Source organism: Lynx canadensis, chromosome A2 (assembly GCF_007474595.2).
Source record: "Lynx canadensis isolate LIC74 chromosome A2, mLynCan4.pri.v2, whole genome shotgun sequence".
NCBI lineage: Eukaryota > Metazoa > Chordata > Mammalia > Carnivora > Felidae > Lynx > Lynx canadensis.
The window spans coordinates 4751342-4779035 of NC_044304.2; the positions used below are offsets into that span (position 1 = coordinate 4751342).

General features: G+C 55.1%; 2 protein-coding genes and 1 long non-coding RNA gene across 5 annotated transcripts in view; 1 reads left to right on the forward strand and 2 right to left on the reverse strand.

Annotated features, from left to right (window-relative positions):
* LOC115499303 (complement C3-like) overlaps positions 1 to 14207 on the reverse strand; it is a 40028-nt gene extending 25821 nt beyond the window's left edge. The window contains exons 1-17 of one of the 2 annotated variants that reach the window (XM_030293107.2): positions 14078 to 14203; positions 13494 to 13686; positions 12991 to 13153; positions 12822 to 12892; positions 10963 to 11057; positions 10800 to 10882; positions 10627 to 10717; positions 10248 to 10350; positions 10030 to 10156; positions 7770 to 7885; positions 7518 to 7664; positions 6929 to 7144; positions 6602 to 6808; positions 6118 to 6276; positions 5702 to 5831; positions 5364 to 5435; positions 5003 to 5200 (exon numbers count right to left, since the gene is read on the reverse strand). In XM_030293107.2, the coding sequence (XP_030148967.1) occupies positions 5003 to 5200; positions 5364 to 5435; positions 5702 to 5831; positions 6118 to 6276; positions 6602 to 6808; positions 6929 to 7144; positions 7518 to 7664; positions 7770 to 7885; positions 10030 to 10156; positions 10248 to 10350; positions 10627 to 10717; positions 10800 to 10882; positions 10963 to 11057; positions 12822 to 12892; positions 12991 to 13153; positions 13494 to 13686; positions 14078 to 14154 (2248 nt within the window). In that variant the 5' untranslated portion in view covers positions 14155 to 14203. Of the gene's footprint in view, positions 1 to 5002; positions 5201 to 5363; positions 5436 to 5701; positions 5832 to 6117; positions 6277 to 6601; positions 6809 to 6928; positions 7145 to 7517; positions 7665 to 7769; positions 7886 to 10029; positions 10157 to 10247; positions 10351 to 10626; positions 10718 to 10799; positions 10883 to 10962; positions 11058 to 12821; positions 12893 to 12990; positions 13154 to 13493; positions 13687 to 14077 lie in introns of both variants that reach the window. The other variant, XM_032595704.1, reaches the window with a different exon arrangement.
* A 5508-nt stretch (positions 14208 to 19715) lies between these two features.
* Positions 19716 to 26022, reverse strand: GPR108 (G protein-coupled receptor 108). 2 transcript variants are annotated; one of them, XM_030293484.2, is made up of 18 exons: positions 25851 to 26022; positions 24979 to 25098; positions 24418 to 24468; positions 24135 to 24217; positions 23294 to 23418; positions 23108 to 23169; positions 22956 to 23024; positions 22755 to 22859; positions 22425 to 22558; positions 22229 to 22304; positions 21632 to 21705; positions 21434 to 21551; positions 21212 to 21342; positions 21055 to 21098; positions 20719 to 20768; positions 20469 to 20552; positions 20242 to 20366; positions 19716 to 20060 (listed from the first exon to the last, which is right to left on the reverse strand). In XM_030293484.2, the coding sequence occupies exons 1-18, from the start codon at positions 25968 to 25970 to the stop codon at positions 19988 to 19990; spliced, it is 1644 nt and encodes a 547-aa protein (XP_030149344.1). In that variant the 5' UTR covers positions 25971 to 26022; the 3' UTR covers positions 19716 to 19987. The 2 variants fall into 2 exon arrangements, with proteins under 2 accessions (XP_030149344.1, XP_030149354.1); XM_030293494.1 differs by lacking the exons at positions 24418 to 24468; positions 24979 to 25098; positions 25851 to 26022 and having other exon boundaries at positions 22956 to 23040.
* Positions 21482 to 26392, forward strand: LOC115499725. The gene is made up of 2 exons (XR_003964259.1): positions 21482 to 21567; positions 24845 to 26392. It is a non-coding gene; the product is annotated as an uncharacterized LOC115499725 (long non-coding RNA).
* The last annotated feature ends 1302 nt before the right edge of the window (positions 26393 to 27694 follow it).

Here is a 27694-nt window from a genome sequence, read left to right on the forward strand (position 1 = left end):
ATGATCAAGTGGGATTCTTTCCTGGACTGCAGGGCTGGTTCAATATTTGCAAATCAATCAACATGATACATCACATTAATAGAAGAACGGATAAAAACCATAGGATCCTGTCAATAGATGCAGAAAAAGCATTTGACAAAAACAGCATCCTTTCTTTTTTTTTTTTTTTCTTTTTTTTCAACGTTTATTTATTTTTGGGACAGAGAGAGAGACAGAGCATGAACAGGGGAGGGGCAGAGAGAGAGAGACACAGAATCGGAAACAGGCTCCAGGCTCCGAGCCATCAGCCCAGAGCCCGACGCGGGGCTCGAACTCACGGACCGCGAGATCGTGACCTGAGCCGAAGTCAGATGCTTAACCATCTGAGCCCCCCAGGCGCCCCAACAGCATCCTTTCTTTAAAAAACCCTCAAGAAAGTCAGGATAGAAGGGACACGCCTTAACATCATCAAAGCCATATATGAAAGGCCACAACTAATATCATCATCAATGGGGAAAAACCGAGAGCTTTGCCACTGAGATCAGGAACACGACAGGGTTGTCCCCTTTTACCACTGGTGTCACTGGAAGTACTAACCTCAGCAATCAGACAACAAAACAAAATAAAAGGCACCAAAACTGAGAGAAGTGTCGAACTTTCACTCTTCGCGGATGAAAGGATACTCTACCTGGAAAACCCCAAAGACTCCACCAAAAACTGCTGGAACTGATCCATGAATTCAGCAAGGTCGCAGGATACAAAATCATTGTACAGAAGTCGGTTGCATTTCTAGACACGAATAATGAAGAAACGGAAAACTGTATCAAGTAATCAACCCCATTTACAATTGCACAAAGAACCACCAAATACCTAGGAATAAACCTAACCAAGGAGGTAAAAGATCTGTACACTGAAAACTATAGAAAGTTTATGAAAGAAACGGAAGAAGACACAAAGAAATGGAAAAACATTCCCTGCTCATGGATTGGAAGAATAAGTATTGTTAAAATGTCGATACTACCCAAAGTGATCTACACATTCACTGCAACCCCAATGGAAACAGCACCAGCATTCTTCACAGAGCTAGAACAAACAATCCTAAGATTTTTATGAAACCACAAAAGACCCCAGATAGCCAAAGTAATGTTGAAAAGAAAACCAAAGCTGGAGGCATCACAATCCCGGACTTTAGTCTGTATTACAAAGCTGTAATCATTAAGACAGTATGGTATTGGCACAAAAACAGACACATAGACCAATGGAACAGAATAAAGAACCCAAAAATGGACCCACAAATGTATGGCCAACTAATCTTCAACAAAGCAGGAAAGAGTATGCAATGGAAAAAAGACAGTCCTTTCAGCAAGTGATGCTGGGAAAACTGGACAGCAACATGCAGAAGAATGAACCTGGACCACTTTCTTACACCATACACAAAAATAAATTGAAAATGGATGAAAGACCTAAGTGTGAGACAGGAAACCATCAAGATCCTACAGGAGAAAACTGGCAGCAACCTCTTTGACCTCGGCCGCAGCAACTTCTTACTTGATGTGTCTCTGAAGGCAAGGGAAATAAAAGCAAAAGCGGACTATTTGGGACCTCATCAAGGTAAAAAGTCTCTGCACAGCACGGGAAACAATCAACAAAACTAAAAGGTAACCGATGGAATGGGAGAAGATATTTGCAAATGACATAACGGATAAAGGGTTAGTTAGTATACAAAATCTATAAACAACTTACCAAACTCAACACCCAGAAAACAAATAATCCAGTGAAGAAATGGGCAGAAAACATGAATAGACACTTTTCCAAAAAAGACATCCAGATGGTAAACAGGCACATGACAAGATGCTCGACATCACTCATCATCAGGGAAATACAAACCAAAAACACATTGAGATACCCCCTCACACTGGTCAGTGGCTAAAAGTAACAACTCAGGAAACAACAGATGTTGGTGAGGATGTGGAGAAAGGGGAACCCTCTTGCACTGTTGGTGGGAATACAAACTGGTGTAGCCACACTGGAAAACAGTGTGGAGGTCCCTCAAAAAATCAAAATTAGATTTACCCTATGGCCCAGCAATAGCACTACTAGAAATTTATCCTAAAGGGCACACGGGTGCTGATTCGTAGGGGCACATGTACTCCAGTGGTTATAGTAGCATTTCAACAATAGCCAAATTATGGAAAGAGCTCAAATGTCCATCAACTGATGAATGGCTATATATACAGAGAATGGAATACTACTGGGTGATGAAAAAGAAGGAAAGCTGACCATTTGCAACAACGTGGTTGGATCTGGAGGGTATTATGCTAAGTGAAATAAGTCAGTCAGAGAAAGGCAGATATCGTATGATTTCACTCCTATGTGGAATTTGAGAAACTTAACAGAAGACCATAGTGGGAGGAAAGGAAAAATTAGATACGAAGAGAGAGGGAGACAAACCATAAGAGACTCTTAAACAGAGAACAGACTGAGGGTTGATGGGAATAGGATATGGGGGAGTGGGGAAAATGGGTGATGGGCATTGAGGAGGACACTTGGGATGAGCACTGGGGTTGTATGTAAATGATGAATCATAGGAATGCGCTCCTGAAGCCAAGACTACACGCATTGGCAATAAATTTAAAAAAAAAAAGAAAGAAAGAAATTACACAAGGCTGGGGGAGAAAACACCTGAGTGTGTGTAAGCCATATCCCAGTAGATCAGATATTTTGTCTAATTTTCCTCTTTGAGAAAGAAAGTCTATAGGTCACTGGAGCAGAAAGCACCAAGCCTAGATTAGAATAATTCGCACAGACTGAAGATTCAGCCCTTTACTCATGTGTGTTGGGAATCTTTGTGTGTTTTTTGGGGGGTGATGGTGGAGGGCGTGCTAGCCTTCCAGCTAAAAGAATTCAGAAATATGTGTCCCCTTTGGTGATGTCTGCCTTTAGGAGGTGACTGCACATTTCTAAGCAAAAATAAATAAATAAAATAAATAAATAAATATAAATATAATAAATAAATAAATAAATAAATAAATAAATAATAAAAATATGAGTGTACATGAAAAGTATGTGTTACCATATAAGGATCCATACCTGCTGTCATAAAGGCTACATAAAAATTGATTTGGGGGAAATTTTCCCTTGGCTTAAATTTTGCCCTGATCTGATAGCAGAAAGAGGTTTAGAAATAGACTATCCAGGAATAAGGAGGAACTTTACAGTGGAGAGACCCAGCAGACAGCGCCTTAATCACGTGATCAAGACTCACAGCACCAACAATGGGACAAATCAATGTCTTTGGGCTCCCGACATGCTGCACTGAGAATCCATAGTGTCTCTCCTGTGACAGTGCTGCCCCCAAATGCAAAACCTGGATGTCATTACGAGGAAGCATGGAGCCAACCCAAACCGTGGGACAGGCCCCCAAATGCCGGACGTGAAAGTCACTCAAGACGGCTGTGCTGCCAGGGGTTGAGCAGATCCAAGGACACCAAGGAGACCCCACCAGTAAATACGACGTCTGCTTCTGCACAGATCCTTTTCCTATAAAGGATCCAAGCCAAACCAGACCAGACCAAACCAAAGGGAAACCACTGGCCAGCCTGAACAGGGTTGGAGGTTTTGGTGGTGGTAAACAAGTCAACATTAACGTCCTAATTCTGATGCCTGTGCTGTGGTTTTGTGGCAGAATATCTTTGCTTCTAGAAATTCCACACGGAGCTAATTAGGGGCCTCAATGGTGCGGCCTCAAATGATTCAGAGGGATAAAAGGTTTTTATGCCCATTTCTCCTTTTTCTGCTTGAGTCTAAAGATTTTAAAAAAAATGATGATGTTTGCTTGGATCGGGCAGCCTGCCGCTATGGCGTTTCCCCATCTTCCTTAGTTTTTAAGCAAAGGGGTTCTGTTTCGTGACTTTTCATCCTGTGGTCGATAAGGTAACTTCCCTTGGTTTCAAGAGCTGCTCACACGGGCCCTTGTTCTCAGAGCCCAATTTGGACGACACAGTTTCTGGTCCCCCATGAAAACGATGGGATGTGCAAAAGAAGTGTTCAAAGGGCCAGTGAGAAGGGTCAGTGCAGCAAGCACCACTCTGCACACAGGGGTTAAAAAGAGCAATCTGGACAGGGCGGGCCGAGAGGGAATCTGCCAGGGGGACCCTCACGACAGGGGCCATGCTGCCCGTGGTGCGGGGGGCTCTCTGTGGGCTTGGTTTCCACTGCACCCATCCTAGCAGAAAGGCCTTTCTCTACATAAGACACATCAAAAAGCATTTTTAAAAAGCAGACATCAGGCCTCACTGGGCTCAAAGGCTCTGAGCAAATGGCAGGTAGGATTCCCACCAGTTCTGTCAGGGCCGCCTTGTGGTGGGGACCACTCTGGTTCTGCTTTCAATGGGCTTCTTGGAAGAGAAATTTCTCTTGGCTTAACATTTATTTGGCCCGAGATGTAAAGTTTCAAGTGTGCACATGTTTTGTCTTATCCAGAACTGAATGAATGAATGAGTGAATGAATGAATGAGTGAGTGAATGAATGAGGGAGGGAGGGAATGAATGAATGAAAACAAATCAACAGATGTTGTTAGGCATTGAGTTAGGCACCTCTTTGGAAAGCAACATAATTGAGTTTTCTTTGGTAAAGGCAGGCTAAAAACGCATCTCAGACAGAAGCATCCTCCCCCTTCAGACAGGCCCTCCTCCCCCCTCAGACACAGGCATCCTTCCACCCAAACAGGCACCTTCCCCCATTCAGATAGGTTCTTCTCCCTCAGACAGGTCCTGGCTGCTCTCACCCAGTCTCCCCACTCTGGCTGCCCTCCTCCCTCAGATCAGGCCCTACCCCCTCTGATCAAGCTTTCGCACTCTGGCCTGGGCCTCTTCCCTCAGACCAGGCCATCCCCACTCTCACAGAGCTTCCCCACTCTGGCTGGCCTCCTCCTTCAAACCAGGCCTGCCCCCCTCTGACCGAGCCTACTCCCTTCAGTCCAGGCCCTCCCCGCTCTGGCCAGCCATAGGCAAGTGGACTCACTCCGGGCCAATCCCAGGTGGGCACTACGGGTGTGGTTGAGCCTCAGCTGGGTGATGTAGTTGCAACAGTCCAGGAAGGCCTTCACGCACGAGGCCTCGTGCTGGATGAACCGGGCCCTGCGCTGGCACGAGAACTTCATGGGGTTCTCCCGCATGCCATGTTCACAGCACTTGCGCAGCTGCCTTGGGTACTGACCCACTGTGGGGACACGACACTGGTCAGGGCCTCAACCGGGACCTCAAAGCAGGAGGAGCTCAGGGCGGACCACGGGTAGGATGTCCCCAGGGCCGGGCCCTGCCCTGCTCCCTCCTGGGATGGATCCCGGAGGGACAGGGTTTGGGGGGAGGTGGGGGGCCCCAACCTTTGTCCATCCTCTTCTCCATGAGCATCACTGAGCGGCGGCGCCGGGTAGCTGGTTTGGGGCACTGGGGATCTGAGTGGAGGGCACACGCGAACAAGATGGGTTAAGCGTCAACGGAGGGTCCCCGATGTACTCCTCTCAGTAGCCGTGAGGGAGCCATGAGTTGTTGTTCCCATTTGACAGATGAGGAAACTGAGGCTCAGTAGGCAGTGATTCACTAGGTGGGGGCTGGGGCAGGACTTGAACCCAGGGCCCCCACCTGCTCTCAGCATCTGAGGACCTCAGAACAGTGCCCTCCACCTGCTCTCAGCATCTGGGGTGGAGGCCCCGGCCCTCACCTGTCCTATCCGGGGTCTGCAGGTTTGTGTTGGTCTGGAAGGCCAGCCCTGCGTCCGTGAAGACGCCGGCATAATCCTTCCCGCTGCCTGCGGTGCAGCCGATGTCAGCCTTCTCTACCACGTTCCAGATCTGCAGGAGGGCAGGGGTCACCAGGCTGACATGTCCGACCGCCCCTCCGTTCTGGTCCCAGACCCCTCTCAGAGCTGTGTGCACAGCCCCCGCCAACCGCCCCCAGCGCGGACTCCTCCATCCAAGCTCCCACCCGCAGCCTTCACTTCCGCGCCACGTCTGTGTCCGTCCCAGCCTCCGTCCCGCCCACGCCTAACCCCACTTCCGGTTCCCTTCTGAGCGCCACCCGCGCCTCAGCCCACGCCACCCCTTTGCTTCCGCCACACCCCAGCGGTACGGGGCGCACCTTGCTTTGAGTTAACTTATTCTTCTTGTTCAGCACGAACACGCCCTTGTCCACCACCACGAGCCCCACTCGGGCCCCGTGGTCTCCCTCGATCTTGAGGGTCATCTGCTGGCCAGGTAGGTGAACCCTCTCTTCCTTCCTGCCACCTTTCACCACCAGCTGTTGGGGGGGGGGCACAGAGGTGGGAGTGAGGGGTCAGCCCTGCCAGGCTGGGTCTCCATCAGCAGTCAGCCCAGGGCAGTGTCCCTGCTGTGCTGGTCAGGAAGGGGCAACGGTGGAGACAGACAGACTGAAGGCGGAAAGGCCAGCAGGGAGGGAGATACTGAGGCTGAAACAGAGGTGGGGAGAGAAGGAGCTGGAAAAGGAGAAGATGGGCCTCGGTTGGGGAGCCCACCCAGAAGGCTGGAGAGAGGCAGAGACGGAGCGAGCACTGGCCAGGCGGGGAGAGCCAAGATGGGTGCAGAGGAAGGCTCCGGAAGCTTACCTTGCCCACACAGGAGTCCTTGACATCCACCCACACGGAATCGGCCACCACCTCCCTCTGGCCATTGCTGTTAAGGCAGGTGTAGTAAACCACCAGGCGGAAGGAAGGAATGAAGTCCTCAGTGATGGTCAGGGGCAATGCGACCACATCCTGGCCGAGCTCACGCTTCTGTCGACCCACCTTCAACAGTTTCCCTTTGTTCATGATCTGGGGGAGACAGGTTGGTGTAAGGAAGAATCAGCAAGGTCGGGCGGGGGGGGTGGCCCTGGCCTGGGGGTGCTGCAGAAGTAAGGAGGAGGGGTCTGGGGATCCTAGGAGGGCACGGACCAGGTAGGTGTAGTAGTAGATATCTTTCTGCTTGGTGGTGGTGGGGTCAATTCGCAGGTGGATGTTCACATTGAGATCTTCCCCTGGCTTGAGCTCCACGCGAGGTACAGACAGATGGAGGTAGTGACTGCAGCTGCCCATGATTTTGTAGGGTTGGGCGAGCATACTGCTTGTGGCCTGTCGTGACTCCAGGATACCATCCTTCCTAGTGATTACCTGGGTGAGGAAAGGGGGATGAATTCTGGCCCCCCAAAGATGTCCACATCCTAATCCCTGGGACCTGGGAATACGGTACCTTCCCTGGCCGAGGGAGTTTGCAGATGGGGAGTCTGTTTTGGATTATCCAGGTGGGTCAAATGTAATCACCGGATCCTTAGAATATACCTATGCAGATGGCCAGACTGCTGGTGCAGATAAGATCCCCTCTATGCAGATGAAAACCCTCTATGTGAATGGCAGGATCCCCTGATACAATAAAAGGACCCCACTCCTCATGTGGCAGGATGACTGTGGCAGAGGACAGATTCCCTCCATGCAAATCCAGTCCCCTATCGCCTGAGTGTAGGGCTACAGGTGGGCGAGGACTCACGGTGATGGGCAGGGGCACCGGTTTGTTGGGTGTGTTGATGATCAGCTTGGCCACGCCGTCTTCCTGGGTCAAGGACCGTGCACTGGAGTCCTGGGTCTCCACAGGGACGTTGCGTGCCGGGGAGCCGTCGGGGTTCGTCACGAACACCTGCGGGTGCAGTGCAGGGGCAGGTGGAGGGCGTTCAGGTCGACCCAGAGGCGTGGCTGATGCTTAGGGGAAGGGTGGGGGAGGCAGCCCCACACTGGGTCTCACCATGAGGTCAAAGGGCATGCCTGGTTTGAAGAACTTGGACGTCTTGGTGAAGTGGATCTGGTAGGGGGAGGTCACGATGGGGATCCCGCTGCGCTCCGCCTCCACCATGTCGCTGCCTGAGGGGGCCAGCCGTGAGGGCAGGTTCCTGGGCCACCCCTCCAGGTTGGACCACACCTTACACTGGGCCTCCCTCAGACTGGGCCTCCTGCATCAGACTGGCTGGAACCTTCATTCTGTTCCTCCCCCATCAGACTGGCTGGAACCTTCATTCTGTTCCTCCCCCATCAGACTGGCTAGAACCTTCATTCTGTTCCTCCCCCATCACTGGGACTCCTCTGTCAGACTGGATCCCACCTTCATGCTGGGCCTCCCTCCTCAGACTGGACATCATCCATCAGACAGGATCCAACCTTCGTACTGGCCTCCTGTGCTCAGACTTCCTCTGGCTTCCTCTGTCAGACTGTTGCCCACCTTCATTCTGGCCTCCCCACTAGGATGGGACCTCCTCTGTCAGACTGGCCCCCAACCTCACTGGGCCTGTTTTCAGACTGGGTCCACTCTGTGAGACTGGATCCCAATTTCATTTTGGGCTGCCCTCCTGAGACTGGGCCTCCTCTATCAGACTGGATCTCACTTTTATTCTGGACCTCCCCCCTCAGACCAGGCCTCCTCTGTCAGACAAATTCCCACCTTCATAGTGGGCCTCCCTCAGACCAGGCCTCCTCTGACAAACTGGCGGGCACCTTCATTCCTCAGACTATGGCTACCCTGTCGCTGGCTGCCACCTTCAGACTTGGCCTCTTTTGTCAGACTGGATCATGCATTCATACTGGGCCTCCCCCCTCAGACTGGGCCTCCTGTGTCAGACTGGATCCCACCTTCATTCTGGCCTCCCCCCATCAGACTGGGCCTCCTCTATCAGACTGGCTCCCACCTTCATACTGGGCCTCCCCCCTCAGACTGGGCCTCCCATATCAGACTGGATCCCCCCTTCATTCTGGAGCTCCCCCCCTCAGAATGGGCCTCCTCTATCAGACTGGTTCCCATATTCATACTGGGCCTCCCCTCTCAGACTTGGCCTCACCTGACAGACTACATCCCAATTTCATTCTGGGCCTCCCCCCTCAGATTCAGCCACCTCTATCAGACTGCATCCCACCTTCATTCTGGCCTCCCCCCTTCAGACTGGGCCGCCTCTATCAGACTGGATTTCACCTTCATTCTGAGCTCCCCCCTCACTGGGCCTCCTCTGTTGGACAGGATCACACCTTCATTCTGGCCTCCCCTCTCAGACTGGGCTTCTCTATCAGACTGGATCCCACTTTCATACTGGGCCTCCCCTCTCAGACTGGGCCTCCTCTATCAGACTGGATCCCACCTTCATACTGGGCCTCAGCCCTCGGACTGGGCCTCCTCTGTCAGACTGGATCCCACCTTCATTCTGGCCTGCACCCTCACTGGGCCTCCTATATCAGACTGGATCTCACTTTCATTCTGGACCTCCCCCCTCAGACTAGGCCTCCCCCCTCAGACTGGATCCCACCTTCATAGTGGGCCTACCCTCAGACTGGCCCTCCTCTATGAGACTGGGTCCCACTTTCATTCTGAAGCTCCCTCCCCCCTCAGATTGGGCCTTCTCTATCAGATTGGATCCCACATTCATACTGGGCTTCCCCCTCAGACTGGGCCTCCCCTGTCAGACTGGATCCCACCTTCATATTGGGCCTCCCCCTCAGACTGGGCCTCCTCTATCAGATGGATCCCACTTTCATTCTGGTGCTCCTTCCCCCCTCAGACTGGGCCTCCCCTGTCAGACTGGATCCCACCTTCATTCTGGCCTCCCCCTCAGACTGGCCCTCCTCTATCAGACTGGATCCCACCTTCATACTGAGCCTCCCCCCTCAGACTGGGCCTCCTCTACAGACTGGATCTCACTTTCATTCTGGACCTCCCCCACTCAGAATGAGCTACCTCTATCAGACTGGATCCCACATTCATTCTGGGACTCCCTCCCCCCTCAGATTGGCCCTCCTCTATCAGACTGGATCCCACTTTCATTCTGGGGCTCCCCCAACCCTCACAATGGGCCTCCTTTGTCTCACTGGGTATCACTTTCCTCTGGATATCCTCTCTTACACTTGGCCTCTGCCCTCAGACTGGTTCTCCCCTGTCACACTGCATTCCACATCCATTCTGGGCCTCTGCCCGCACACTGGGCCTCCCCCCTCATTTGGGTCCCTTTCCTCAGACCAGGCCTCACCTGAGTGCAGGATAACGGTGACAGACACGTACAACGACTTCCCCACCAGGGCATCTGCTCCGGAGGGTTCCACCCCGCTCAGCAGGACCTTTCGTTCCAGCCTGGCCTCCCCACTGCCATCATCGATCTGGGGGAGGAAGGAAGGCTCAGAGAGGGGGAGGGGCACAGGTGAGGGAGGGGGAAGTCCAAAGTGGAGGAGGCTCAGAGGGGCAGAGCACCTGAACACGGCTGAGGGACTGGGGCAGCGAAATCCTCTGCTCACCATCCTGGACCCCAAAGATGACGAAGGCTATTCCATCCACATTCTTCCCATACAAGAACCTGAGAGGCAAGAGGGTCTCAGATGCTCCTCTCCTGAAGGGCGAGGCTGCCTGCAAACTTCCACGGACCCCTGGTCCCTCGCCTGGTGCTTACCTGGCCAGTATCTGGTTCTTCACTCAGCGCCCACCTGGTCCCACACCTGGCCACACTGCACCCGGGTTCCCTTACCCGGCCCCTACCTGGCTCCACCCCTAGCTGCCAACCTGGCCTGTCATCTAGCCCTCACCTGGCCCCCCTCCCCTCCCCTCCCACTTGGCCCCATTCCTAGCCCCTCACCTGGCCGTGATGGTGACCTCCAGGCCCTGTGGGTCATCAATGTAGTAGAATTTCTCTGTAGGCTCCACTTGGACCTCAAAACTGGGCAGCACTGGGGTCGAGACGGCACCAGTAGGCTGTCAGCACTGGGCCTGGCACTTGGGGCCCCCACCCTGACTCCTTCCTCCTCTTACCGTACTCCTTCACCTCGAACTCAGCAGAGAATACCTGCTGTGGGGCATCTTCATAGTGGGCTTCTATCTTCCACTGCCCTGTACTGTGGGGAAGGCAGGTGAGTGAGCCAGCCAGACGCCCTCCCTTGGCAAAGGGAACCCCCTCTAGGAGGGCCTGACATACTTGACCAGCTCCGGGATGTTCCAAGACAGGGACAAGATGCCAACCTGGTTCTGAGAAGATAGGGAGTCCTTCTTGATGAGAATATTGTCGGGGGTCTGTGGAGACAGGGAGGGCGTGTCTCTTCAGAGACCTGGCTTAGCCCCTAGGCTCTCTTCCTCCTCTCTGTGTCTGGACACTGTCTGTGTCATGACTACTGGGGCAGTGGTTATGAACATGGACTTGAGTCAGTCAGCCTGGGTTCAAATGCCCACTCTCCCACTTACGCGCTGTGTCACCTTGGGCAAATTACTTGATGTCTGTGTGCTCAATGTGCCCAGCTAGAAGAAGGAGAGGAACATAGCCCCTACCTCAGTGGCTTGGCACATGATTCATGTAAGCTGGAGCTCACTCTCGTCGGCGGCTGTCTGAACACTGATAGTAACTAGCATTTATCACCTACTTTGTGCGGGACCCTGTGGTAAGCATCCTATGGGCGCTAAGTCACACAGCATTGCCTACCTTCGACTCTTTGACCTACAAGAACACAAAGTCGTGTGGTTCAACCTAACACACAGTATGTCATTCGTTGCAAATAACTAAACACCAGGAGACATCATGTAAAAGTCTGGCTTTCTGGCTTCTCTTGGAAATTGGGATAACCGTGGATACGGGTTCCTGTTGGCACATAGAGACATTTGACTGGAACTGGGCAGAGGCTCTACCGTTAGAGGTGTGTGTTCTCTGTTCCCTACAAATCCCACCGATCCCCACAGTCAGCTTGTGGCTGTCAGGACCGGGTCCCTGTTACCTTTGCGTGATTGCAAGAAATACTCATGACGATCCTCTGAGAACGACCTACCTCTTCCCTCTGTCCTTCACTTCCTCCTTCCATTCCCCCTCCCCCCCACCCCTTTCCTGCCTTAGCCCAGTAAATTGTAATGAAATTACTGTATGCCAAGCACCCATCCTGTCTGGAATTTAGGTTCTGTGGAGGTCTAGGGAGCGGGCAATTAGCAAATGAATACATTCAATTTATAGGGTGTCTAAAGGAGATGACAGGAAGGGAGACCAGTGGAGTGTGTGTGTGTGTGTGTGTGTGTGTGTGTGTGTGTGAGTTGGGAGAGGGTGTCTGCAATTTTACAGGTCCTCAGAGAGGCTTCTCTGTAAAATTGTGCCATCGGTGACATTTGAGCAGAGACTTGAATGACGTGATGGGGCAAGCTATGTGGGTATTTGGAGGAAGAGCGTTTTGTGAGTAGTGGGGGAACAGCCTGTGCAAAGGTCCTAGGGCTGGCTCTTTATGGCAGTTGGAGGGACAGCAATAAGGCCCATGTGGCTGGAGCAGAGTGAGTGAGGGGACGAGGGGGAGGAGAGGAGGGGAGGAGGACAGGTAGGGGACTGGGCAAGTCTTGCAGGGCCTTGGGGAGTGCTGGGAGGACTTAGGCTTTTACCCCAAGGAGGTGGGAGCTCCTGGAGGGCTCTGGGTGGAGGAGGGTGGGACAGGAGTTGGGTGCTCGAGGCTGCCCCCTGGCAGCAGGAGGCGGATTGGGCTACAGAGAGTTTTTATCTGTCATCTCAATCTTCAGCTGAGCAAACCAAGGCCCAGGAGGGTGAAGTGACCTGTCCGGAGTGACACGGTCCCCAGAGGTTTGTCTGGAACCGGAATCCACGGGCAGAAGCATCACTGTGCCTGGTATCCCTGGATCTCTGCCCTGTGTCCAGGGCTCTTTCTGTGTTCATGGCTCTACAGGTCTCTTTGCCTTTAGGCCTCTGCAGTCCTGCCTTTTCCGGAATCTCTTCTCTGTGTCTCTCTATCTCTTTGTCTCTCCCCGAGTCTCTGCCCAGGGGGAGTCATCGTCTGGGTTCCCCGCTGCTGGTACCTGGATGCTGACGATAATGGTCCGGCCCACGGGCAGTAGATCATTGTCCACGGTAAAGATCCGGTAGAGGACTGGGAGATGATGTTAGAGAAAGGGGGCGGCGAGTGAGGCCCTGCCCCTCCCCACAGTCCCTCCCAGCCCTCTCTCCAGCCACTGCCCAGCCCCTTACCTGTGGAGCCTGGGGTATAGATGGGCTTGTCCGTCTGGATGAAGAGGTACCCGCTCTGAAAGCTGACCAGCACCACCTTCTCCACTACGGTGCTCCCAAAATCTGCCTGGATAGTCACGAATTTTTTCTCCTTCCCTGATGTTAATTCCTTGCTGGCTGGGATCTAGGCATAGCCAGAGAATCATTGAGATGCTGCCTCCCGGCCCCCTGCCCGCATTCAGCCCCAGACTTTCACCTGCCGGCCCTTTCTGCCAATAGCACCTGTCCACCACTCCGGGTCTCCCTGGTGTGCCCAGGTTGGGAGCAGAGGGGTAGTGGGGGTGGGGGGAGCAAGGGTCTAAGATGGGTAGGGATCAGAAAGGGGGATGAGTAAGGGGAATCAGACAAGGGGCTCAGAGGACCTCACTTAGGAGAGGGGCTCAAAGCTAGAGGCTCAGTATAGGAGAAGCTAATTGAAGGAGGAGTCTCAGAGAGGGGAGAGGGGCATCAGCAGGTACATCCACCTTGATTTTGACCATGCTCATGTGGTTGTTGTCTTTGGTCAGAGCGCTGTTCTCACTGGATAGCACTTGCTTTTTCACTGGGAAGTCGTGGACAGTGACCGCGACTGCAATGTTATTTTCGAAGTCATGGGCCTCCAGCAGCACGGTCTCCTCATTCTCCAGCCGCAGGATGTTGGGGGTGATCATGGAGAACCTGCAGGTCGGGTGGAACACGGGACGGAGCTGCCGTTCTAGGGACCAGGGTTCCAATCCTCACCCACATAGCACGAAGCCCCCAAATCCTGTGAAGTCAGATCTCGAGGCCTCCAAGTGATTCCACAGCCCCGGAATCACTGAACATACCACAGGCACCCAAACCCGCAGACCCCTGCTTCTAGAAACATCCGCCTCCCATTGTAACCCGAGTGCCATGAACCCCCAGCTCATGAAATCATGAGCTCACAGGCAGCCCAAGGCCATTCACATCCCAACCCGCTGACCCCTGCCTCCGCAGACACCCACGTGCGCCCTGGATTCCACTAGGACCTGATCCCCACCCCCACCTCACAAGTAGCCCGGTTTGGAGAAGGGTCATGACCACTCACATGGGGTCCCCCGGTGCCAGGGGCAGGATGGGAAGCAGCAGCAGCAGCAGCAGGCTGGGGCCTGAGGCAGGCCCCATGGTGCAGGGACGGTGGAGGGACAGAGGGACGGAGGAAGCGGACTGGGAGGGAATGAGCAGAGGCTGCTGGAGGCTGCCTTTTATCTGGCTCCCGCCTCCCCCCTGCAAGCTCAGCCCAGCCCGCAGCTCCCGTGGCTTCCCCCTTCCTGGAGCTGCCCCAGATTTCTCAATACCATTTCCTAAGTTTTTCAATCCCTGGGGCCGGTGTGTCCTGGGGTAACTAACCCAAGGGCATGTCCTCCAGCAACATGGACACACCTTCCCCCTGCCAAGGTCTCCCTCAGGGTCAAGGTCAGTTGGTAAACAGGGACCTTTCCCTGTTGCACCTACTTAGCGGTGGAGGAACACTGGGGGCCAGAGAGCTCCCCACCCCAGGTGTCTGGGCCTGGCGCCCAGTCAGTTTCTGGCCATGCGTTTGTTAACCAGTGCCTTCCTATGGGTCTATCTCTATGCTGGTGGCTGGAGTCCCTCTTCTATGCTCAGACTGAGGAATAAGGTCCAACACAGACACTCCTGGCCCTGTGGTGTGTCTTCCCAGTGGAGAAGAACCCTGCTTTGTAGAGGGTCAGGTAAAAATTCTCAGAGGAGGGGACATTTCAGCTGGGCTTTGAAGTATGTGTAGAAGTTCACTCTCCCAGTGAGCATGTATTTTTTAAAATATTTGTTTATTTTTGCGTGACAGAGACAGAGCAGGGGGAGGGGCAGAGAGAGATGGAGACACAGAATCTGAAGCTCAGGCTCCAGGCTCTGAGCTGTCAGCACAGAGCCCAATGCAGGGCTCGAACTCACAAACCACTAGATCATGACCCGAGCTGAAGTCGGAGACTTAACTGAACCAACTGAGCCACCCCGGCACCCTGCAATGAGCATGTATTTTAATACATGTGGAACCTGGAGCTCCCTTCATGTACCCTTGTCAGGATGCCTGAGAGACTATAATGGTTAAAAAGAAAAACTTTCCTCATCAGTGAGGCAATTTCCCATTGCTAGCTTTTTTTATTCTGTCTTAACGTTACAATATTATCGTTAATATTCTTAATTACTATTATGCCATCTGTATTTAATTTTTTATGAATAGCTAATATCTTCATATGGTTCAACACCTAAAGGGTCCACGTAGATGTACAGGGCAAAGGCAATTTGCCTTCTGTTCCCGTTCTGAACCATTCAGGTCTCAGATGCCACAGTGAAACCCAATCCCTTGTTTCCTTCCAGAGATATGCATTTTGAATGCTCGCAAGTTTTAAAAACAAATTACCAGTCTTCTCTGCCTGCTATTCTTCCTGGTCTCTCTGGGTTACGCCTTGCCTTTTTCATAAACAGTATCCCTCAGAGATCGTTTAATATCAGTGCCCAGAGAGCTTCCTTGTTGTTAGAGGCAACTGCCTCCTTTTACATTGTGTGAAAGTGACCAGCCTCTTCCGCGTGGACAGACTTCCCTGGATACAGTGAGTGGTCTTGACCTGCATCACTTTCCAGCTCTGACACTTAGAGGTACACTTTGGCGCTTGATTAATAGCCACGCTGAGCCTCAGTTTCCCCCGTGAGATGAGGTTGTAATAGCACTCACGTCACAGTTGTCATTGCCATGAAAGGACATGACCCTGGACCAAGAGCTACTTGCATTAATAATCCTGCAAGATATGGCTGTATTTCCCTCCGTGATTGTATTGATTTACATACTTGCTGGCCTTGCAGGAAATTGCTGGATTTCCCCACTGTCTCACCACGACAGCATGTTGGCAAAGCTTTGCGTTTTTGCCTCAGTGTCATTTGATGTGTGCCTGTTGGATTCCCAGCAAGGTTGTGCATCTGGGGGAAGGGATGTGTGAAGTCCAGGGCACAGGAGGCAACAGGTATGTGGGTGGGGGATCCTGCTCTCTGAAGGCCTGGTTTCCAAAGTCCCAAGGAAGGGGTTAATGGGGAACCCAGCTCTGATTTCCTGTAATCCATGTGCCTTTCCTGGCCTAGGCTGCATGCCTGGAGTTGGGGGAGGTGTGCAGACACAGAACAAACCTGGACCCTGTCTGCTTTGATTGCGTCACCCCTTCTTTGGGAGAGGGAGGGTGCAAGCACCTGCTTACTATCCAGAACTGAGATTCAACTTCTGAAACAGGGGTTGGGGTACCTCCTAGGATCCCCCAAACCTCAGTTACTCCCATTTTCCTCCCCCACCCCATTTCCTGGTTGCATTATAGCCCTAAACATTCAGGGTTTCTGCTTTGACTGTCTTGGGAAGGTATTCCTGCTGGCCTGTGTCTCCCAGCAAGGCTTGGTTCTGGCTTTCTGAGAGCCTCAGTTAATCCATCTGAACAATGGGATTGATGATAGTTCCTGCTGTTTTGACAAAGGTGCTGAGATGCTTCAGAGCACTGGGCTTGGAGGGAAGGTTCACGCCTATGGTGGTGGAGGTCTGCGGAGGGTCCTGGCCCCGACCTCCAGGAAGTGACCAGAGGGGTGAAGGCAGAAGCAGAGGTGGGCTTGGGAGAAGGAAGGGATTCTTGGAAGCTTCATCCTGGGGAATGTGCATTTGTGCCCAGAAGTGTGGGAGAGGGATGGCAGGCAAGATAAGCCAGCAGGGGAGAGAGAGGAGGAGGCCTGGAGGATGGGATTCCCGTTAGCTGGCTTGCCCTGCCTAACATTCCAGCTATGGACAGCCGGAGGGCCAGGCTGCCTGGGTTGAGGCTAAGTGGGGTCTCTGGAAGGCACTTAACCCTAACACAGTATTGGCTATGTGTCCCCGATTCCAGTTGAACTGGTGTCCTGAGTTTCGTCTGGCACCCCAGCTGGAGGAAGGAGAAGAAGGGGAAGGAAGGGAGAGGCTTTCTGGGTGGGGGGAGCCCAGGCACCCCTCTCCCCCCCCCACCCCCTTGAGTGCAGCGATTTCCCTGCTGCACCCCCCACCCTCACCCTTGAGTCGGTGCCAGGCCTGGGAACAGCAGGGACTGCCCCTCCCCTCCTGGCCCCCCACTTCCAGGATGGGGTCCTTGCTACACTGCTTTCTGAGATTTTCCCTCCAGGACCCATGGCCTGGGCACCTCCCCCACCATGCAGCCCAGGCCTCCCCTTCTCCCCCTACTCATTACTCATTAACTGGAAGGTAAACTTGGCCCGGCTGGATTTGATCTGCCCCATGGCTGCTTCCCCCGCTCCCCTGCACCCCTGACTCAAGCTCAGGAGAGGCCTGAGCATCAGGGACCCCCACCGTGGAGGGTGCAGGGGCAGGCTGGACATTCACAGCCATGAATGTCCCTCTGAGCATTGGGTGACAAGCCAGTGGCATGGGGCGGGCAGAGGCTCATCCTGGTGCCCCGCACGTGGTGAGGCCCCACTGCACATGGACTGTATGTTTATTGTTTCCAACACCTGCTTCTCTTCCTCACCTTGTTTCGCTGACAGCCCTGCCCGTCCTCCAAGCCATCCCCCATCGTCTTCCCTCTCCCCTGCACTCACTGTCCCAGTCCATCTGTCTGTTGTCTGCACCCCTGTGGTCTGTGGCCTCCCTGCTGCAGAATCACTCCTTTCAACTCATCTACTCTACAGCAACTGGGGACTTTGTGTAAAAACACAGCTTTGTGACCCTGCAAAATTATGGTGTAGAATACGTGAATGCACGCCAGTGAGTTGGTCTCCATGAGACTCAGACGCAGCACTTTATTTCATGAAACTTGTTTCTTCTGCATCCCTGGTTTGCAGACCAAGAGACTGAGGGCTTTGAACACTTGCCCAAGATCCTCTAGGTGGGAGGAGCTGGGATTTGAACCCAGGCAGCCGGGGTCCAGACTTCAGGCTCCTAAGCTGTAGGAGTCTCTGACTGCTGTTGTAACAAATGACCACACACTTGGTGGCTTAAAATAATACCTACGTATTATCTTACAGGGCTGGAGGGCTGAAGTCTGAAATCAAGGTGTGGGCAGGGCTGTGTTCCTTAGGGAGGCTCCAACGGGGGGAACTGGGAATCCACTTCCTGCCCTTTTGGGCTTCTAGAGCCCATTGCACCCCTTGGCTCAGGGGGCCAGCTAAACCTCACAGCACATCCCTTATACGTGTTTCCTTGTGGCTCTCCTTGTCTGACCGGGACCCTGATGCCTCCCTCTCATAAGGACCCTGGTGATGACATTGGGTCATCCAGGATCACCTCCCATCTCAGTCACATCTGCAAAGTGCCCTTTGCCGCTTCATGTGACATCCTCGCAGGTTCTGGGGATCAGGACGGGGACTTCTTTGGGAGCCTTGATTCTGCGCACCCCTGCACGCACATGGAGTAAAGCACCGACTTCGATGGTCACGTCCTTCCCTGCTGTAACCTTCTTGGCTCCCACAGGCATCAGCACGAAGTCCAACTGTTGTCTTGAGGCTTCTGCCAGCTGCTCCCCCACCCTCCCTGCCCCCCCTCTCGGCCTCAGCCAGCCCTGCAGGGGGACTGGCAGGCTATTCTGGGCTTCTCCGCTTGCTCACATAACTTGCTCAGTCTGCAGTGCCTCCTCACTTCCTTGTCTGGCTGGGCTATTTATTCATCTGGGCCCCGTTATACTTGTTTCTGTTTGCAGGAAGCCTTGACCCCTGCCCGATTCTCTACCTGTCATCCCATGCCTGTGGGGTGGGGTGTGGCCCCCACTGAGAACTGTCTGCTAAGCTCCAAAAGGGGCTGTAGGCACTCTGGCTGAAAGGGGGTTTGGGACAAGGGAGACAATGACATCTCTGGAGCTGCCCACGTGGGTGCACAGGTGCAGTGCTAATCTGAGGTCCCTCTTCAAGGTTCAGGGCAGCCCACGAAAGGTTAGGCTGTGCTGAGCCACTCACACCATTATCACATGTGTGATACTCAGTGGCCTCATGGGGACCTCAGTTTACATGTTAGGACACAAGAGGCAAAACCACCTACCCAGGGGCACACAACAAAGGGCGCGGTGGGTTGGGGGAGGCCGGAGGTTTGGTCGCAGGGAGTCTAGGTGCCGAAGGGCAGTGTGGTCCGTGGTAAAGTGCAGCTCTGAAACCAGACTGCTAGTGTTTTGAGCCCCAAGTCTCTCAACTCGTCAGCTATGTGACCCTGGGCAAGCTACTTAGCCTGTCTGTGTCTCACAGGCTTAATAGGAGTCAGGGTCAATGGAAGCCTTCGAAGAGGGTGTGGCGTTCAGCGTTAGCCACAGTTAGACACTTCAGTGCCCACTACTTGTGGGCCTACCAACCAGCAAGCTTTCCTGACCTCCAGCCTCTGTACACGCTGTCCCTCCCCTGGGCCTGCCGTCCTTCCCCTGCTTCTCTGATCACCTCCCCCCAGCTTCCCAGGCTGGGTCAGGGCCCTGTGATGGTCTCATCCTTATCCCTGCCTGGCCCCTTCCCCCAACCGTGAGCCCCTTGAGGGTCGAGCCTGGGTCACTGCTCTGTCCTCAGCACCGGGTTCAGGGCCTGACGTGTAGCAGTTGCTCGAATGACATTTACTGAATGTGGAGGGCAACGGAGACTGAAACCTCCCCCACCCCCCCATGAATACAGGTTTCTCAACTGTAAGCACAACCTCCGTGTTAGACCTCAACACCCAGAAAAGCAAGAAACCAGGCTAGCAAAACAGATCGGTCATTATTGTGCAACTGCAAGCAGCAGATGGCTCCAGGGCGGGGACAGGATTGCCCAATACTTGGGGGAAGAGGGGGGCTCTCTTCTGAATGGGCTCTGGGGACTCAAGGCTCAGGGAGCTAGGCGCAGCATGCGCCCCGGGCGCCCTCCTCCTCCTGCTCCTGGCGCTTTGGGAGCCCGCAGGAGTGAGGAATGTGTGTGTGGAGCGGGTGGGAGCAGGCGGGGGACGGAGGACTGGTCCCAGATGCCGGGATGATCACAATAGCTCCCGCCCGCTGGCTGTTTTGTTGACTTTGGACAGGCCTTCCCGGAACCCAGAATTGGTCATTCTAGAGGCAGATAACCAGGAGGCGGCTCAGGAGTTGAGGGGGACTAGGCCCCGCCCCTGATGGCCCTCAAATCCACTCCTAGAGCTCCCCGGCCCCACCCCCCGAGCGCTGGCCCCGCCCACCCTGCCTCCAGGACTCCTGTGCTCGTGCCCCCCACCAGCCCCTGAGGCCCAGGGCTCACAGTTGCTCCATTTGCACGTCCTCCTCGTCCTCCTGGGGCAGCTGCAGGTATGGGTTGTTGCCTGCAGGCTGGAACTTGTAGCCAGTGAGCACGAAGAAGGCCAGAGTGGAGCCTTCCACCAAGAGCTGCGGGGCAAGGGCAGGAGGAGTGTCAGGCACGCCCCCTGCACCCCCGCCCCTAAAGCTGTCTGGCCCACCCTCCCATCTGCCTATGGCCCCCGTGTGCACCTGGTACAGCCACTGCCACTGGAAGGGCACAGCCACCCGCAGCAGGATGGCGATGATCCTCGTGAAATAGACGTAACAGATGATCTGCCGGGACAGAGACAGAGGGCAGGGCGTTGGGGCTGAGTGATGGCTGGCTGATGGCAGACGGAGGGGTTAGAGTGGGTATGCCAATGGGCTGGTTGTAACCCCCGGAAAAAAAAAATCCCCCCGAAGACCACAAAACTCCGCCGAGTGAGAATGGGGCTCCTACCATGACATAGTAATGCCGAAACAGCTTCAGCTTGGCCAGGTTCACTGCCACTGAGGGTGTACACAGAGAGGGGGGTTAGGGGAAGGAGGCTGGGGGCATGGGGAAAGGGAGAGGTGTGGAGGAGGTCTGGGGACTGGGAGAACATCTTGGGGAGGGGCCAAGGGGCAGGAAACCTGGAGGGGGATGTCTGGGGTGGGGAGCGCTGGACGGGAAGCAAGGTAGAGAGGCAGGAAGGCAGTGGCGGCAGGGAGGGAAGGGACATCCAGGGAGCAGAAAGAAGGTCCTGGAGCGGGACAGGGGCTGGGGGCCCAGGAGGTCCTGGGACCAGGGCCTCACCCTTTCCATCAGTGCCCGATGCATCCTGGAGATGCCGGATAGACCTGGAATGGGACAGGGGACACAGGAAGCTGTCAGCACTACCTCTGGCCATGTTTGTGGTGGCCTGGGCAGGGGGTCCTCAGCCTCCAGCGGGGGTCACGTGTCGGATCCTCACCAGACCACAGGGAAGAGAATGGCGCCACAGCAGATGAGGTCCACCAGGAAGAGGGTCTCCTTCCAGAGCCTGTAGTCGCTGGCGCCCTCCTCACGGGACTCAATGACGATGTAGGCCACGTTGGCCAGGACCTGGGGGCGGTGTAGGCTGGGTAGGTGTGCCCCAAGGGCCAAGGTGTGCCTGGCCCCATCCCCACCCACCGGCCTGGGGCCTCCTGTGCACCTGCAGGGGAATCACGATCCCAAAGATTTTCTTTTCCTTGTCTGACAGGACGTACTTGACAAAGGCCCAGCCAGAGCCGATCAAAGCGATGGTGATGAAGAGGAGAGCGCCCTTCAGCCTGGGGAGTGTGTGTGGTAAGAGGGGGTGCCCGACCCTCCCCAGCCCACCCCCCAACCTGCCGCAGAGAAGGGCACTCACAGGTGTGTGATGTAGTGCATGACAGCGAGGCCTTCGAGGGGGTGACCCTGGCTGTTGATGAAGTAATAGTTGATCTGGAGGTGGACGGATGGACAGTCAGACAGATGGACGGATGGGTGGGTGGACAGTGACAACTGGGAGGCTAGCGATGGCTTAGGAACATGGACGATCACTGTTGCATGGTGGTCAGAAAGTGGACAGAGCTGACGGTTATGACCAGGATGGCAGGTGGACTCAGAAAAGGCCGTGACAACATAGGGGTGGACGGCTGGGATGACGGATGGGCAGTCACAGCCGTGACAAAGGCAGGGAAGTCACAGCTGGATGGACGGACAATGAGATAGTGAGACAATCAGGCAGGGGGAGAGTCAGAGCTGGGCCAGTGGACAGCCACAGCCAGACAGAAGGACAGGCAGACAGCTGGGCTGGGTGGACAGTTGGAGGCCACAGGGCAAAAATGGCTGGACATGTGGACAGTAGGCCAAATGAACTCCCAAGCCCAGGGTCTGCACAGATTTGGGGAGTGGGCTGCTTGGGCTTCTTCCGGGACCCAGAGACCCCAGCCCACCCCCTTCTGCTCTGGGCCCAAGCTCTCACACTGTGGAAAAGGAGGGAGATGCTCTTGGTGAAAGCCAGGGCTGCCATCAGCCAATGGATCTTGAAGACGTTGTACCTGGTGGGGGGGTGGGGAAGGTCACGGACAGAAGGAGGTGGAGGGCATTAGTTAGGGGCAGGGATGGGAGGGTATGAAGAGAGGAGGTGGGGGACCCCCCCCCCCCCAACCAGGCATTACGTGTTCCTGCAGAGAAGGGACACCCAGAAGATGCCAGCAGCCAGGAAGCAGGCAGACATGACCATATACAGCTTGAAAAGGGGAATTTCTGCCGCTGACAGGAAGCCCTCAGGGTTCTTCTCCCGGATCATGACCTGGGGAGGGGGCAGCGGTGGGGATGGCATACCAGCTCTGGACGTGCAGAGCCATGAGTGTGAGTCTCACTCTCCCACTCTCAAGCTCCCCCTCTCCGTGCCTCGGTCTTCCCATCTCCCAGGTGGGTACATAGGTCTACCGGTCCACAGCATGGCCTCAGGGAGGATGTGGCAAAGCCGCCCTGCATCTGCTCACCGTGATGTCAAACGGCTGCTCCTGGCCCGGCCTGGAGTTGTAACAGTTGTGGAAATTGAGGTTGTACTGGCCTTCCTCCGCCTGAGAGCCTATCACGACGTGGAACTGGGGGGTGGGGGGCAGACAGGGGGAGTGGAGGCCTCAGCCTGGGAGTCCCCACTCTGGGAGGAGGTGGGGCCACAGGCGCTCACAGACACTCACGCTGAAGTTGTAGGAGTTGTTGAGATGCCCGAGACCCAGGATCAGTTCCTTGTCCTTCCCACTGGGGCCCTGAGGGGACAGAGTGCTGCATGGAGCATTAGCTGGCCCCCGGCCTGGGTCGCCATATGCCCCTGAAGAGACCTTCCCCGAACCTGCTGATCTCCCTGGGACACTCTGGGTTTCGACTTGGCCTTGTCAAGCGTAGTGGCGGCCCCTGTAGGGGACAAGTGAATGAGTTTAGAGATGGATGGACAAATGGACAGCAGAAAAACGGGAGGCGGCCCAGAACAGCCCTAGCCATCTACACTCTCCCCGCTCACATGGCCAGCCTCACTCACCGCTGTCCACATTAGGGGTGACTGTGTGCACTGGATTTGAGGGCCCTGGTTCAGAAGGTGCTTCGGGGAGGAGCCCAGGAGAGATGAACAGCTTCTTCTGCTCTCCATACTTCCTCACCTGGACCCTGGGGTGAGGGTGGGGACCGTGAGGGTGAGGCTGAAGGCTTGGGTCATGTGCATGACCTGTGCAGAGGAACTCAATGGCCCCTTGGGCCCTTGGGATCTCCTTTCTGAGGGCGGCACCAGGCTGAATCAGTGGTCACACAATTCCAGCACTGGCCACCACCCATCAAGACGACTGCCACATCTATGAACTGCCTGCACCCGTGACTGTCACTTCCCGTGACAGTGACTTACTCATTCTACTTCAGCGCATTGTTTTAAATGAAAATGTGTCTACAGACAGGCTACATGGTATTGTGGGACTCTGGTGCCAGGCTGCCTGGGTCCAAATCCCAGTTCTTGGGCCTCAGTTTCCTCTTCTTTAGAATGGGGATAATAACAGTATAAAGAATCGATGAGTTCACACCTGTAAAAGCTTGCAGGATGCTGCCTGGCACACAGGAAGCATTCAACAAGCATTAACTATTGCTGTCGATTCTCACAACACTCCTCTGTGTCCGTGTCTTCTGCCCTGAGACCCCAACACTCTCTGGGTACCCTGCCCCTCTCCCTCCTTCCCGTAACCAGAAGGCTGGAAGGCAAAATTGAAAAGGATGTGGCTTTCTTCCTAAGAGCACGGAGGTTCTTTCCGGCTGGCTTCTCATTGCACCTGATCAGCTCACGTGGGTATCACACCCAGGGAAACACAAACGATGCAGCCCCTGGCCCATCAACTTACCGCAGATCCTTGGTGTTGATGAGGAAGAGAACCAGGAGGTTGCTACTGTTTTTCCAGAGAGGACAGTCGTGGGGGTCCCGGGTCTGGGGAGTGGGTAAGAGGGCACCTTGGTTACCAACTCCCACTAACCCACCCCCACCCTGCCTCCTCCCCGTGTACCCCGCAAGGGAGGGTCACTTCTTGCTCCCCTCTCTGGGAAAGAAGGAGGGCCTCTGGGCTCCAGATGTAAAGGACAGACATCCCAGGCCCTCCGCACCCCCTCCCTACCTCCCCCTCCACTCACTGAGTAGGATCGAACACTGCCAGATCGAACCCGAGTCAGACTGAACCCCACCTGGCAGGTGGAAAGAAAAAGGGACAAAATGAGGGATTGCGCAGAGACCTCGCCAAGGCACCTCCTTTAGTAGCAATAGAAATGTAACCTCAAATTTACTGAACACCTACTATGTACTAGGTAGGTCCCACATTCACTCATGGAATTTTCCAGCACACCATCCTGCCCCTGGCTTCTCATACTCTTTAACTCCTAACCATCTCGAGCCACTCTACGTGCATGTCACTTCCCTAGGGAGACCCTCGCTGGTCCCCTGGACCTAGCCCATCCTGTTTTCACCCAATTAAAATGTTGATGTAATAATGCCCTCCCTCCACCAACCCAAGCTCAGGGTCTAGCATACATGGCAAGAGATTTTGTTTTTCCCATGTTACAGATGAGGAGCCTCAGAGGGGCCAATGCACTTGCCCAAGATCACACGGATGAGGGGCAGAGCTACACACTGAGGACAGGGGGCTTGGAAACTTGTGCTCTTCGCCCTGCTCCAGCAAACTCCTCAAAGCCCCTCACCAGCGGGGCCTTCTCTTCTGTCTCCTGGAGGCCCAGACGCAGGAGGCTCAGGTCCACCTCCAGGGAGCCATTGGTGTAGAAGCCGAAGCTATTCAGCTGGATGTCTGCTCGCTTCTCCCCCTGCCGGAGACCAAGGAGGAAGAGGCAGCGGCAGCTCAGACTTCTTTCCAACTCAGCCCCACGGCTCTGGCGCGAGGTCCCCCTAAGAGCTCGGCCCCCTCCTGGTACCCCTAGATTGAGGACAGGTCCAAAGAGTAATGGGAGAGGCTGAGAGGGCCTTCCCGGAGGCCATGTCCCCAGACCAATCCCCCGGGGAGGAACAGGGTAGCCCCACATCCTCCAGCCACCATTCTGAGAGTCCAGCAAAAGAAAGCCTGGGGCATTTGCGAGTCTCCGCACTTGGTGAACACCACCCCAAGAGCAGAGTTATTTATCTTGGTGCGCCGAGCTCTGACCTCCCAGTTTGTAGATTCCAAATGAGTCCCCAAGATCCCAGTGAGTGCCCAGAGAACCCAATCCTAGAAACCCCAGGGACTCCCCTGGGCGGCGCCAAAGGTGCCAGCGGCCCCAGAGCAATCTCAAGAATTTAGAGGACTAAGGGGCGGGCGGGAGGGGGTGGGGTGTTCCCTGGAGCTGAAGACCCACCCCCCCAACGGGCGGGGCACAGTCCTAACACTGCCAGCCAGGCTGCGCCACCAAAGGACTGAAGGGACTCCTCGGACGAGACCACTCCGGGCCTGGAGGCGGGGGGCGCCGGACCGCTCCATCCCACGTAAGACGAGGGGGAGGTAGGACGAGACCACTCCAAACCAGGGGCTTCTTCGAGACAACACTGCGCCCCCCGCCCCAGTCCGCCGCGCGGCGGGACTCACCGTCAGCGCCAGTCGGTGGATGCGCCCAGAACAGCCACCCAAGAGCAGCAGCAGAAGTAGCAGCTGCCCCCACTCCGGGGGGCTCCGGCGGGCGAGCCCCCTCCTCTCGCTCACTGCCATCTCTAGAGCCACCACCTCCCCTGATACCGCCTCTGACGCCCCCACCGCCAACGGGTGAGCCAATCGCCACGCGGTGAGGGCCGACCTTCCGGCATTTCCAGCCCGCCCAGCCAATCAGCGACTCTTTCCTAGAAAATCCGCATCCCCACCCCCGCACGACACCAAACAGACAACAACGGCTCCGAATGGGGTGCTGATAATGATTAACCCCCATCTCCGCTCTCACCAATCATTAGAAAGATTGTCCCGATGTAATTTGACAAACAGTCCACCTAACCAATTGTGATGGATCTGATATCCCGCCCTTGAAGCGGAACTCCTTCATCCACGCCCAACTGAACGTCTGTCCAGGACTACGTTACCCAGAATGCAGTGAGAGCAGACAGCGCAACAGGGCATTCAATAAACTACATATCCCAATATCCCCAAGGACGGACTTCCCCTTTTCACCCCGGGGAAGTGGCTCCTAGCCAGAGCACAGATTTTTGGTAAACACACGCATCTGCCGAGGCCTGTCCGGTTCTAATCTTCCTGATCCTAGGAGGCCTAAACCTAGCCCCAGGCTAAATCTTGGCCCTAGGATGACCTATGACCCTAGGCTGAATCCCAGCCTTAGGCGGAGCCTCCCTCCCTCGAGCGAGGCAACTAGAAACCCATGCACAGATGCCAGGCTGGACTTGTCAATGGACTGAACACCAACCCTCGGCTGAGTCCCCCTACCTGCAGCTGAGCCCCGACATCAGCCTGAAACCCAGACTTCCCCACTCCCTTCTGACCCTCAACCTACACTGAGCCTTAATCTCTGGTTGAGCCCTCCACTTGGAGCACTGACCCCAGACTAGGCCTGACCTCTGGACCCTAGTTTGAGTCCCAGACCCCCTACTGGGTTGCTGACCCCTCGGCGAAGCTTCTGACCCCAGTCTGAGATCCCATCCCAACTGTGGTGCCGACCTGGAATGAATCCCAATTCCAATTTGAATTTGAGACTCTAATACCAGGCTGAGCCACTGATTCATCTGGTCCCCCAGCCCCTGGAGCACAGCCCACTTCGCAACTTGAGGTTTTCTAGCTCAGAAGCCACCAGCAGGTGGGGCCAGGTCCCCACAGGGCCATCTGTGCCAGTGTGGGCTCCTGGGGCTATCCTCCTGGGCTCCCCAGTGTGTGTACTGGGAATCTGGGAGCTTAGAGCCTAACTTGTGCCTGGGGGCTCTGGGGCGTCTGTCACCTCTGTAGACACTAAGCACCAAAGGCTGGAGACAGGAGGGTGGGAGCTGCAGGATTCTCTCTCCTTTCATCCCAGTGCCTTAAAGAGATTAATGAGGTGCGAACAGACTTTTATGAAAGAGGTGACAGACTTCCAGCCCCCAGGGGCCCGAGTTTCTGGAGGGAGAGGTGGAGTCGGAACCAGGGTCAGTACAGACTAGGAAGCCTGATTGGGTCTTAATGGATGCGACTGGAAAATGGGCAGGTGGAAGCGCGAACTGGATGAGGGCCGAGGAAAGACCTGGGCCCGGTGCCCCAAGGACGGCCTGTCCTCAGTTTCCCGGCGCAGACTTCGGGAGGAGGGGGAAGGCAGGATGCGGTGGGGGCGCTAATGGACCGGGCCTTGGCGGAGACGCGTTCTGGGCCGGATCGAAGTCCTCCCATCCGCCCTGTGGCCGGAGAGAACCAGACCATTAGTGGGACGAGCAGAGATGTCTGGAGCCCGGCCGGCCCACAAGAGC

Coding starts and splice junctions, on each gene's coding strand:
- GPR108 (XM_030293484.2), bottom strand. CDS start 25,970: ATGGCAGTGAGCGAGAGGAGGGGGCTCGCCCGCCGGAGCCCCCCGGAG. Junction 24,469..24,978: donor CAGAAGAGAAGGCCCCGCTG/GTGAGGGGCTTT, acceptor TCCACCTGCCAG/GTGGGGTTCAGTCTGACTCG. Junction 21,099..21,211: donor ATTCTCTTCCCTGTGGTCTG/GTGAGGATCCGA, acceptor GTCCCATTCCAG/GTCTATCCGGCATCTCCAGG.